The sequence below is a fragment of the Molossus molossus genome, unplaced genomic scaffold (assembly GCF_014108415.1).
Source record: "Molossus molossus isolate mMolMol1 unplaced genomic scaffold, mMolMol1.p scaffold_m16_p_11, whole genome shotgun sequence".
NCBI lineage: Eukaryota > Metazoa > Chordata > Mammalia > Chiroptera > Molossidae > Molossus > Molossus molossus.
In genome coordinates, this window is record NW_023425346.1 from 37,003,179 (window position 1) to 37,017,258 (window position 14,080).

The 14,080-nt window shown below is 33.1% G+C and overlaps 1 protein-coding gene across 3 annotated transcripts in view; it reads left to right on the forward strand.

The window, feature by feature from the left end:
• GALNT13 (polypeptide N-acetylgalactosaminyltransferase 13) overlaps nucleotides 1-14,080 on the forward strand; it is a 515,536-nt gene that overhangs the window by 499,172 nt on the left and 2,284 nt on the right. For 2 of the 3 annotated variants that reach the window (XM_036254029.1, XM_036254030.1), the window contains exons 12-14: nucleotides 3,696-3,830; nucleotides 8,074-8,103; nucleotides 11,823-12,020. In XM_036254029.1, coding sequence (XP_036109922.1) covers nucleotides 3,696-3,830; nucleotides 8,074-8,103; nucleotides 11,823-12,008 — 351 coding nt within the window. In that variant the 3' untranslated portion in view covers nucleotides 12,009-12,020. The remainder of the gene's footprint in view (nucleotides 1-3,695; nucleotides 3,831-8,073; nucleotides 8,104-11,822; nucleotides 12,021-14,080) is intronic. The other variant, XM_036254031.1, reaches the window with a different exon arrangement.

Here is a 14,080-nt window from a genome sequence, read left to right on the forward strand (position 1 = left end):
TGCTTGGAAGCTCCACTGATGGATTCAATTCTATGTGTCCTCTTTCAGTGCTGGTTTCAGGGGGGTGTGATGTACGGTAAGAGAGAGCATTTCGAAAAGTAAATGACATTGCTAACGGTCTAATTTTTGTTGCTAAACATTTTTTCTTGTTATTTCAATACAAATTTTCCTGGGCTAGTACAGAATGAGGAAAAAAAAGACCTAATAGGTGTTTATTTTCTTGTAATTTATCCACTGGACAGTTGTTAACAAATTTGTCAAACTGACCACACTTCAAATACCTAAAGTGATCGCCCAGAGGCCCAAATCTCCAAAATGACTAAGAGATGGGTAGATAAGGGGCAGTGTAGTCAAGTAAAAGGATACTGACAATGAGCTTAAGGTCCAAAGAGAGCTCTGTCACTAAGCAACTCTGGCAAATTGGGTGAATCCTGTAAATTTGTTATCTAAATAGTGAATCAATTAGTATAAAGTGACAAAGTTCTTTAAAATTGAACTTGATAGAAAATATTGTCCTGAAGCACTCAACAGGAAAATCTAGGGAAATCACAACCTACATAATAAAGCTGAACAAAATACATGTGACCCTTTTAAATACAGATTATATATATAGATATGTATGTGTATATATATTTGTGTGTATACGTGTGTGTATAAATATATCTTTACCCAATAAAAGAAATCCTATGTCAAGACAGAGCCAGCAGAGGGCGCTTAGTTGCCAAGCCCCTTGCTAAAGCAGGCTTGTTCCAGTTCCCCCCCAAAAAGAGTGAACTTGGTTTAAAACTTGCACTGCTTGAAAGATGTGTTTATGCTACTAATCTAAGCAAATATTGCTTGCTTTTTTTCCACAGGGGTAAAGATAAAGGAGTATTCTCAAAGAAGTAACTGTACAACATTAGCATTTGAAGCATGATGAAACATTTAAAAGAGTGTATAGACACAATCTTTCATCATATGAAATAAAGCATTAATTTTATGCAGAATATTTTAGAAGATCATTCTCATAAAATCTTGAAAACTGTTTGAATGCTGTCTTCATTATGTAAATTTGAAGAATTATAAAATTCCTTTGGACATACTTATGAAACAAAAAATCCAGAAGAAACCAGATGCATCTGTGGAATAATGAAAATGCTTACCCTTTCTTAAAACAAACAAACAAACAAAAAAAACATTGAAAGGAACTGAGATGGAAATTGGCTACCATCCTTTATATGTTAGAAATTATTGCTAAACTCATTTGAGAGAGAGAAGCTAAAAATATTCTACAATTATAAAATCTTTGGATGCAAATTAGTTAAGATATCTATCAATTGACCAAAATTGAATCAAATTAGAAACTGAGTAACAAAAAATGTGGCAGATCACTCTCTAGAACTTTCAACAGATGAAATTTCCAAACTGTCATAAGAAACTGAGGAGACTTATTACTCAGACCATGACTATACTCATCATACAAAATTATTGGCAACTGTGGATGCTTTGATGTTTCCATTTACATTGGACATCTCTATGCAACTGATAAGAAGTAATTTCAGTGTGAAGATCAATTTTTTACATTGAAATAACACTATCATAGGCAAAAGAAATTTCTCTAGAAATGTTCTTCCCTCAGATTAAGGTTTCCTACCTGATTCAGTTGCTTGATGAAATATATTTGCCCAGTATTCCCCTCTTACCCATGGGTGCCATTGGATGCCTGAAACCATGTATAGTATGGAAACCTATTTATACTGTTTTTCCTATTCATACATGCATATGACAAAGTTTAATTTATAAACTAGGCACAGTAAGAGATTAACAGCAATAACTAATAATAAAATAGAACAATTCTAATCATAAAATAAGGGTTATTTGAACACAAACAATGTGATACAGTGACATGGGTATGATAACTGAGAGTGCTGCTAAGTGACTAAGGAGCTGGGAGCATATGCGGTGTGGATAGCTGGACAAGGGGATCATTCCCATCCCTGGCCAGGGGAGCAGTCAGCATAAGATTTCATCATGCTACTAAAAATGCACAGAATTTAAAACTTATGAATTGCTTATTTCTGGAATTCTCCGTTAGGTACTTTCTGATGGCAGTTGATCACCAGTGACTGAAATCACAGAAAGCAAAACCATGGATAAGGGGAACTAATGTAATTTTATTTTTAGAAAATACTAACCAGCCCTAGCCAGGTGGCTCATTTGGTTGGAGCATCGCCCAATACACCAAAAGGTTGACGATTTGAGTCCCAGTCAGGGCACATAGCTTTCAGGTTCCATCCTCAGTGTGGGTGCCTATCGGAGTCAATGGATTAATGTTTCTCTCTCACATCAATGTTTCTCTCTCTCCTCCTCTCTCTCTAAAATTTAATAAACATATCCTTGAGTAAGGAACAAAAAAATACTAACCATGTTTGTACAAATACTTATTTTCGATGTGTATTTCTTCTATTATTTTGGTACTCCTATTTCCCATTAAAAGTAAGAACATTAAAAAATATTAAAGATAGGGCATTTTTTCCAGAATTTTATACCATAAAGATTATATTTTATATAGTTCAAGGAAAGGGACTTCGCATACTTTCAAGGTTTTATATTGCTGAGTAGAATGCATAACCTTTGTGAAGAATTTCCTTTTAAGGTGTTGACCTAAGAGGTTTCCTGGGCCCATCACTGACTTTACATGTTCTTTTTCCAACTTCTTGTAATTTTCAGAGAAACCCTGAGTAGCAATACTATAATAGCAATCCTTTCGAAACTAACTTGTTCATCTTAAAGACTGGGGCTCTAGAGTTTATAAGTGACTTGTAGAACTGACTTTCTCCAATTTTATCAGACTGCTTTGGCAAACAAAAAGACCCTGAGACCACCTTCCTCATTATACTCCCTCTTGAGACTGCAAGGAAAAAAATAGATACCCACAGAATACTGAACCATGTTATCAGAGCTAATGTAGGAAAACAACTTTTATAATTATGTACTTAATAACTCATAAAACTTTAAATAATTAAGATTATAAATACATCATTCACACCAGGAAAAAGCAATAGAGGTTATATAATATTAGTTGAATTAGCCGATAGTGAGTCTACAATCTACCTTGATGTTTATTGGATATTTTGAGAACTGTAGCCAAGCCCAGCCAAAACTACATGAGAAAGATAAGAATAGAGCCTGCCTTTAATGAGCTCTCTAGAGAAGATACTACCACCTTCAAAGACCCACTGACAACATTTAATCAAATGTACGTGCTCTACTAAGTTATAGAGAGAAAGATTTAAACTTCTTTATGAAAAACATCATTGTCTCTAGAGTGAGGAGTTGGGCATATGATCACAGAAACAAGGATTGCCCATTATTGAGCTGCATGCAATTTACAAATTTTATTTTATTGAACCTGTTGTGAGCTTGATCAAAAAAGTATAGTGCAGGAAATATGGTGCCTGAAAATAATAGGCATTTTATAATTTAGTTTGTTAAATTGAAGCTTCACAAAAACATTATAAAATAGATGACACTGTCCCTATTTTGCAGTTGAAGAAAAGGGCCCAGAGAGAGAAACTAGTTTTCTCAAGATTACACAGCAGAGATCATTTGAAAAATTTATCTGATCCGAAAGCTTCCACAGACAAATCTGCTATAGTGTGAGTTTTTTTTTTTTAAGAAGATAATATTTTACTAGTTAAATTTTATATTTTCAGGTGTTTTCTTACACTGCTGACAAAGAAATCCGAACTGATGACTTGTGCTTGGATGTTTCAAGACTCAATGGACCTGTAATCATGTTAAAATGCCACCATATGAGAGGAAATCAGTTATGGGAATATGATGCCGAGGTATAGTATTTTCCTTGATTTACTTATTTTTGAATGTTTCAACTTAGTTAATATGCATTTCAAATACACTGATACCCTAAATGATTCTTTTCTGCATGGGGAGAACTGCCCTTACAAATATGCATGCTCATATCAAATAATATTAAGATGGTGTATCAATAAATAGGTTTTTACCAAACTAGTCCGTAAGTATAAAATATGAAGGAGAAACATAAAGTCATTTTTATGTGCTTAACACTTGTTATCATATGTACATACTGAATATAAATTAGGTAAAGTGTAGGCCATGCCTATCTGAGAGGTATGTTTGCAGATGTACATACAGGACAATATCAACAATATTTTCATATTTTAAATTTTACACTGTTTTGATCTGTGATATTTATGCTTCTCACCTTAATGCAACGAAAAAAAAAGTTGACCAGCTTAGCTTGAACATTCTTTATAACAGTAAATGCTTTGCAAAATTCAATAAACGCATTGGGTACATAATCAGCTAAGCAGCATCTTCTCAATACAGCACATCTTTCTGAGAGAAGAGCGGGAGAAAAAACAATAACATTACTGTTGGGAATTTATAACCAGGTAGTGTGTAAAAACCAGATCTACCATCAGATGGAGCTAATAAAAAAGAAATATTTTCCTCTGCATAAGGACGCTGCCTTGAAACAGCCCCATTTCTGTCCCTTGTCTTTGCTTAACAAAATGAATTTGCTGTCTGTGTTACATTTCCCACATTATTAGATGGTTGGTGACTTATTTAAGGTAAAAAGTACACCTCATTCTTACATGGTGAATAATACAATAGAGGTAAATGAATTTCACAAATGCAATATTCTAGGAAAGCTTCAAATACTCTGCAGAAATAACATTTTAAAAACCAATTTGCAGAGTTGTTGGTATTATTGATATTTTAACAAGATCTCTCTTTCAAAAACTTTCTGAATGTTATTTTAATGGGCATGTTGTTGTAATTTCTTAAGTGGAATATCAGGAAAACTTACTGAATTCTTATATGGATTGAAACCAGTTACATAGGGTTAAAATTTGGCTCTAAAATGTATATACTATCACCAAACCCTCTGGATACAACATCTTCTTCTGGGGTATAAGGCAGACACCATGAATCCTTCCTATGTTGAACCAGTGTGTTCTATTCAGAGTCTTTTGCCCTCCCGATACCTTATTCACCTTCTTTATCTGACCACCATTATTTTTCTCTTCAACTAGTATCATCTCCACCCTTTATATTAAGACTGCAGAAGACATTTCCTCTAATAATACACAGGCTCCCAGCACCTTATTGGGCATGTGCTAAAATAAAGAAATCTGGCATATATTTTTAAGAAAATGGGAAAGAGTGTACATATTTTTTTGTAAGATGGAGCATTGCTGAATTTCAGAATACCACACTGAATCTTTAAACTTGTCTATAATTTTTGAGTGAATAAAGGCTGTTATAGTCAAGACTCAAATTTCTTCATTTCTGAAATAACTATTGTTGGCAATTAGGCATATATTTTTATTTATATTTCTATCAGCCAGTAGGAATTCAATGAAAACCCATTGAATACTAAAGGATTTTGAAAGAAAGTTGAAAAAAAAAAGGGCAGCCTCACCTAAGATAAAGAAATGGTTTTTGTAAATTTACTATTTGGATGAATAAGAGTTATCTATTGCAGTGTTTTTAGATTATTGTAATATTTTATCTCATGCAAATTTTGTTTCTACATGTACAAATAAAGCTTATCCTATGTTATAAATATTGACAAATATTTAGTTTTAAAATAAACTTTCCAGTCATCTTAATAATTACATTTGCTGTCATACATGTTTAGGTTTTCAAAATTAAATTGTGATATTCAACTTGTCTACATTTACATTTTTAAATCATAATGTAAATTTTTTGCCAAATTTATAAATGTATGAATCTCAATATAAAGAAGTCACAAGCGAATAGCACAATTGTAGGAAAGCTGGAAAATTCAGCTTTGAAATAAAAGACATTATTTGTGAATAAGTCAGAAAAAAGAAAATGACTTTTTAAGTAAAATTGAAATATAATATTTAACTTTTTATGATTACTTCTTTTAAATTTTAGTTATGGTCATTTTAGTCTACAGAATAGTCCAATCTTTGCTACCTAATGTGTGAGTCTAAGATTAGTAACATCACCTGGAAACTCGTTAGAGGTTAGGACACTAAATCAGGGTCTGTACTTCAACAACATCACAAGGCATCCACATAAACATTAAAGTTTGACAAGGACAGGTCTTGACAGTGGCCAAACATGTACTTATCTTCCTTTGTCTCTTTATACACTGCTAAAAAGTATTGCAAAGTTAAGAAAGGGAATATCTACCCTTTGGAAATGACAAGGCTTCCAGGAGAGATGGGGAGGGAACGGGGGCAGAGGGGTGAGAGGCGCTGAGACAGACGGGGAAGGAAGAGTAACTGCCAAGTAGCTCTAAGTTATCATATTCCAACTAGTGAAAAGTAGACAAATGCTGCTTGCTACTTCTTTAATTCATTCTTTATCTATTGCTATCAAAGGCAAAATCATTCTTCTTTGAGAAACTTCTGAGGTGGTGCAGCTTCAAAGCACAATAAAACTTGGTGGAGTTCACAGAATTACAGAGCTGAAACTTACCTTCCAGATCTCTCCTTTGAGCCTCTGTCAGGAGTACTCTAAAGCACAAAGATCACACCGCCAGCAGCCCAGGCAGGATTTAGGTCCTAATAAAGTACTCAAAGAAAGCTAGTTATCAGTACAATTGTGAATCTCACAGTGTGAACAGCTGAAATATTCCATCACATTATTATCTCCTGGAGACCTTTCAATCTTGGAAAAGCGAGTCATACATAAGAACAGAGTTGTGGGAATATCCAGAGAAAAACGAAAGTGTCATAAAGCCTCAAAAGATGAAGTCTATTAGCTGCTTTGGTTTGTTTACTTCTTAGGTGAGTGGGGGCAGGGGATAGAGTTCACTGTCTATAATTTCATCTGTTTTCTCCTGCATTTCTAACTATAGTCCTATAAGATATCTTACTTGTATTCTTCACATTAGTGAATGTAAGCTTAAAGTATTTAAAATGCTTTCTCTGGGTTTGTAGACTCGAGGTTTCCGGCACTGAATCGAGCAATATTTCCACTATATATTACATTCCTCTGGAGGTCATTAAAAAACTAGAAACAATTAGATGCTTTCAGTGATGATAATCTGATAAGTTAAGTGAACAGTATTATAAATGGAAAAAAAATTAAATACTATCAATTATTTGCAATACCAAATTTTATTCACATAGAATTTCTCCCTAATTATTGAAAAAATGTTCTGCAATAAGTATTGTCCATTAAGGTAAATAGACAGTCATAAAACTACTTTGTCAGTAGGTTCTGATTGCTTACAGACTTTAGCTATCCACACACATAATGCAATTAATATCTAATTGCTTCTACTTTTACTTGAATGAAATAAAGCACATGATAAAAAATTCATATCTTTGATCAACTTTAATTTAAAATACAGTGTCCTACTTTCTTAATGAAATATACCTTAAATAACAGAACCATGAATTTTATTCAGTAACAACTATCCTGGCCAAATGTGTTTGATTTGGAGACAACTGAACATTTTACAAATCTACAAAATCCTCATCTGATCTAGAATCTCTTGAAAAAATCGCTTGAACACATTGGTGCTATGAAAGCCCATTGACTCAGTGTTAAGACAGAAAGGAAAACAAACAGACAAAACCTACATTTCATCTCACTGATACATTTAAAAATTATTTTTATAATATGTCTGTCATTTATCCATTCTATTTTATCCAGGTTTTCTTATATTGTATTTGAGCATTGTAGTTGTGTTCCAATGCACTTGAAATTTACATTTTCTTCAATAAGTACACATAATCACAATTCCTTTTGAACATCCAGGCTGCCACATACAGTGTAACAATCTAATTTTAGAACCGAACCCTTATGCTCAACAAACACTATGCCACAAAATAAAAACAGGAGCAAAATATGATGCTAAAAATAAGTCTTGTTTTTCATGTGACTGAACAAGTTGACCAAGAAAATATTGTTATGAATTCAATATCCATCTGTATGAAATGTTTCAGAGTCACACGCAAGAAATTTTTTTCAGTAGGTAAAATATGTTGGACTGATATTTACTGAAATCATAGAAGCTAATATGTAGACTTTACTTATTACCTCTTTTATTTACCTTATCAGAAAGCAGGTAAATGGGAATATAATTTCAAGGTAAGTGATCTATTAACTGGCAACCCAGCCATTTCTCTGTGTAGCATTCCTAATAAAAATAGTTGCTTAATTTGCTTTTTGAAGGCTGCCTATATCAGACAAGTGTTACCTTTCCATGTTCCCATCGACCCATAGCTGTGATTTTTTTATAATGTAGAATCAATTAGTGGATAGGAAGTTTAATAGTTTAGCATTGCAATTTTAGTTCTTGTGTATTAAACATTTACACTTGTTTATTAAACTTATTCTATTCTAACAAATGCACAGATCACTTTGGTAGGAGATCATATTTAACATTTAGAATAATAACTTTATTATATTAATTTTAATAACCTATTCTGTACTTGATCTATAGGGAAAATCCTATTGTATTTGCAATAATAATATTAAATTAAATATCTGTAACAGTTTAAATTTACCTTACTTTGTTTGTCCTTATGTATAATAACAATCATTTAGGTTTCATTTAAATTTTGAGTATGGCATCTTTTAAATTGAGACCTGTATGATTGGTTCTTCAGTCAACCATACAGTGACTTCTACTTGTTCATTAAAATATCCAGTTTTTACTTGATTATTTTAATACAAAGGTACAAAGATATGTCTAATTTTGTACTTTATGATTCTTATTTTGTCACTGAAATTATTTCCCTGGCCTGATTTTAGTTGGTTTTCAGTAGTAATTGTATCTTCGAAAAAAGGTCAATTTGGGGATACTCAGTGACACAGCTTGTCTTAGACGCAGACATACAAATATGTTTAAAAGCAGGAGGTATTCACTTTTTTATTATGCATTTTAAAATAGTATGATTACAATTTTGTAAATCCCAGGGAATACTAATTCTTTTTACTTCAGAGGAGAACAATTGAGTATTAACAAAACCAGTAGTAGCTTAGTGTTCATATTATCCTGTTTTCTAGTCGATATTTTAATAAAACTACAGGAAAAGATACCTGGCGTTGTGCTGCATGTCAGCCATATATCACATTGCCTTCAAACCTGAGCTGACATGACTGTCTTCTAACGCTGTGAGAGGCATTTGCAACAAATATGACAAAGGGCAATTTTAAGAAAAAAATGTACACCCAATATAAAAAGATGCAAGTTTTGAATACACAGAAGAAAAATAGAGATAATAAATATGAAAAATTTATCAAAAACACATACATAAAAATGTTTCATGTGTGTTCTTTTATCCATTTCTTTATGTGTCCTGTCAATCTGTCAAGAAATGTTTTTAATGACAATGCACAGAACTGGTACAGATGCAGTGAAACTTACAACCACTATCCAGGCATATAATAGGTGCAAGAAATATTAGCTGCTGCTCCTATTATTACAAAATAATTATTATAGATATTTTTTCTTTATTGATTTAGAGACAGAGAAAGAGAGAGGGAGAGACAGATAGAAACATCGATGAGAGAGAACATCGATTGGCTGCCTCCTCTATGCCCTCCACTGGGTGTCAGGCCCACAACCTGGGCATGTGGCCTGACTGGGAATCAAATCAGCAACCTCTTGGTGCATAGGTCAACACTCAACCACTGAGCCACACCTGCCAGGCTATATATATATTTTTTTAATTTTGCTAATAAGTATTAAAATGTTTACGTTTTTGAACTTGTGGTTTCACTTCTAAGAATTATTTCTAGAGAGATGATTAAAAACATGGACAGAGATATTGAGAGATTTGTCACAGCATTCTTTACAATAGCTCCAAACTGGACAGAGATTGCCCCCAAATGAAAAAGTTAAATGACTTTTGGAAAATCTGCTTTATAGAAAAATGTTTATTCCCTATGTTTTTATATTGTTTTAATGACAAGGAAGATGTCCACAGTATAAATTGAAGTGTATTGAATTAGATGACCTCTATTGCATAAATTTGCAACATATATGTGATAAAAATTACTTGCTAGAAAACAAAATAATAATTGGTATCTCTTCTAGGCAAAATACTCAGATAAAACAAATGATGCTATTTTCAAACAGATGAAAACACTAAATGTTTTGATGTTTTTTAATAAAAAATAAATTTTATCTCATTGGAGTTGTTTGAGATATCTAATTTTTCTTAGAAGTACTTGTCTAGGCATTTTAGAAGTACCTAGAGTGAAAGTTTTTTGAATTTTCTCATGGACACTTATGTGATAAGTATTTTGGGACAAAATATTATAAATGTACTTTTTATGGAAAATTTTATACTGTAGTCCTGTTCTGGAGTTACATTTTCTGAACATAAGTAAAGTCAAGTTTTGTTTTTGTTTCAAACTAAGGAAAACTTTATAATTTATTACTTTTTAAATGACACATGAAGTTCATAATCAGTAACACCTGCAGTGTTTGATGTCAACATGAAATTTACCAAGAAGAGTTCATTGCAAAACAAAAATAATCACTGAGGATAGAGGATTATCAAACCTAGGAATTTTCAACGCTATAGATAGGAAATAACTATATAGATAGGAAATTCAAGTTCAGCTTAAAAAAACACACAACAAAACCAGTCTCTTTAACAAATTAAACTATATGCTTAACAGTGTTATTTTACAAATAAAATTCGTTATATGTGATGTTACTTTTCTAACTTTATATATCTGTAATCTCCCCTTTTACTGTAGAAAGTCAATCCTTGAAATGGAAAATTCAATGATTTGTGTCCATTAAGCTGTCTAAGATATATAGTTAATTTTATCAAAATCTATTTTCTTTTAACTTTTTTAAAATTGATTTTAGAGAGAGAGGAAGAGGGAGAGAGATAGAAACATTGATGAGAGAGAACATTGATTGACAGCCTCCTGCATGTTCCCTATTGGGGATTTGGCCCACAACCTGGGCATGTGCCACACCCAGGAATTGAACTGGTGACCTCTTAATGCATGGGTCAATGCTCAACCACTGAGCCACACTGGCCTGGTCAATTTTCCTCATGTCTCTCACCAAATGTTTTAATCCACAAACCTGTGGAGTGCCTCCTGTGTGCAGGTAGTCAGCTTGGTGATGTAGGTAGTCATGGTCTCTGGCTTTCCTGGAGCTATGCTCCTTCTGACAAAATAGAAAACAAGAAACAGACAAATTAATTACAAATTGTGTTTGGAGAATAAAGTCAAATTAAGAGCTCTAATGGAGTTGGTTTTTTTTTCCTTCCTTCATTAACTTCCTGATTGACATTTAGGTGAATGTGGTGATATATATGTGGAAAATATTTAACACCACCAGGTTAGCCCTGTGAAGACATAAAGGAAAAATTTTGAATACAAAGTAAAGTAAAGCCTCACAGCTAAATTATCCCCTAGATTTCCTCCTGGCATCCACTCATGTTTAGGACAAAGGAGTGAGGAGGCCAAAGACCATAAATGAAAACTCTAGACTCGTCAGTGTTTTTGATTATCCATATAAAATAATGCATGCAGCACTAAAAACATTTAATGACTAGAATGAACACTGAGAATATAACCTTTTCTATCCAAAATATCCATCCTTTGATCTCAGGCTCTTCTTCATGTTCTCAGTGCTATCTTCATTCATTCCTGCCAAACACATTTGATATTGAAACCCTCTGAAAGAATGTGGCTCACAGCTCCATGGGTGCAATTATTGTGACATGTGCCTTCCATTCTCATCCAGTAGAAATTGTATGTTGTCAAGAATGATTGGTTTATTACTGCCTTTGTGCTTGATTTTCTCATTATTCATTATTTTCTTTGTCAAACAGACCCACACTCTTCTTCACACAATCACCCAGTCCTGTCTCTCAGTAAGAAAAATCACTGATGGCTCCCAACAGCCCACTGTGGAAACGTGTAACCATAGCCCTTTGCAAAAATGGCTACTGAGAAACTATACAAGAGTGGAAGTTTTTAGAAATATTTTTGAGAATTCTACTGATTACATTCTCTAATAATTTTTGGAGGTTTGTGTTGCAGACTTTATTAATGTTAGTTTAGTATTTTTGTTATTGAAATATAGAAACTTCTTTAAGATGTGGTTAAGAAAGATCTTTAGGTGCTATTTCTCCATGGTGTTATTTTTCTGTCTTTTACTTCTTAGCTGCTCATTAACTGTGCATATAAAAGTAGTGTTTAGTATATAATTAAAGTAGGTATTTTCTAGTTTTACTTATATTTATGCATAAATATAATTGATGGAATGTATTATGACATATTAGCTCTTTTTTTAGACCAACTATAGCCATGTCTATATGATAATAGATTTTGCTTTCTTTAGAGCTGAAAAAAATCAATAAGAAAAATTAACATAGCCAAAATATTGTTTTCTTTTGGAACATTGAAATTATTTAATTTTGTTTATTTTAATTCATATACTTTGGTTGTGTGGAGATATAGCATATCCTTTCTGGAATTTATTACTTTAAGCTGAACCTTTAAGCAAGTGCATTATTGAAGATAATGATATAATTATTATTATGTTAAATTATATAATTATAATAATAAACCTTTTTAAAAAATTGTACCTTTTATCTTTCACTTTTGTGATTTGCGAATATCTTCTCAGTGACCAATAAAATGAATCATTATTCAGTTTAAGTTTTAAGAAACATGGTATGGAACTCTTGCAAAGAGTGCAGTTAAAAACATGTCTAGTTCTTTATCTTCAGGTGTTTATTGCCTTGTAAATAAAGTATAACACATTTTTCAATACCTTGCTATGAGAACACATGGGAAGTTAAGAATTTCTTCTGGTTCAGGTGAACCAGTTAGAGGTCGTTAGTAGAGGACATACTGAGCTTGGAATGCCCACGGCAAGGCTGAGAATAGAGGTAAGGAGGAGAGGGGAGAAGGGTGTTGTTCAGGTTAGAGCTACACTTGAGACGAGAGTGCTCTAAACAGGTGTTGGAAAGCTGGAAACGTCTGGACCTTCTACACAGTGAGAATGTGTGTACAGGGCAATTTACATATATTATCTTCTTTGTTTTTAAAGCAACCTGAACTGGTAGGTACAGTGCCCAACACAGGTCTTCTCAAACTTAATTGTACATTTAGTCTCCTGGTCGGGGCAGAATTCTAGGGCCGACACCACAACTTGTATCTCTGAGCAGAGTTTGCATCACTTCCATAGCCATTCATACTCCTTAATGGGAGCTGGCTTCTCTGCAGGGGACATCCCTGTGCAAGCGGATGAGAGTCACATCAGGTGGGCGTGGAAAACAACCTGGAATAATAGCCTCACAGGAGACAATGTCTTTGTAACACCACAGGCAGACTTCAAGACTTGGCACTTGGGAAGCCCACAGTTTGGCTTCCTATCAGGTATTTATAGTGAAGTTGATTTGATGCTGGTACAGTTATCAATCAGAGGCCATTTTTACCATAAGTGATTTTGCCTAGAAACATAGTTAACATTTTGCCCTTATTAGGTGGCCAAAGGATCCCAGTTAGATAATTCACTGAAAGTCAAATTTTTTAAGCAGAAAATAAAAGACATTTTTAAGTATTCAGAAGTTTAACTGAGCATTTTCTAACAAAGAATCTGATTGCTAAGATTAATTTCAAAACTTGTCCAAGTTTTCATAGCCAGTAAGTGGGGCACGGGGGTGGGGAATTTACATTTAGGGCAGTCTGATCCTAAAATGTCTATTTCTACTGCACAACGTTAAAAATGAGAGGGTATTTATTTATTTATTTTTGGTTGGTTGTTTTCTTTACAGTTGTGGGTTTTAACTAATGAATTCCTTCAAAGAAAATATTTATACATTTTTAGAAAAAACACTAATATTTAAAAATTATCCCTATTTATGTGGCTGACATCACATATTAATTTTGATCCTTAAAATCATATACATTTTTAAAAGCAAGAATAAGTAACTTTTTTGAAAAAAAAAAAGACATACATACACACACGACCTCAGGTATGTAACAAAATGAGGAGTATTTTGTTGATTTGGATTAGAGTTTGGTAAAGAAAATTGTTTCTGTTTTGTTTTGATTATTTTTCAAGTTGGCTGTTGGTTCA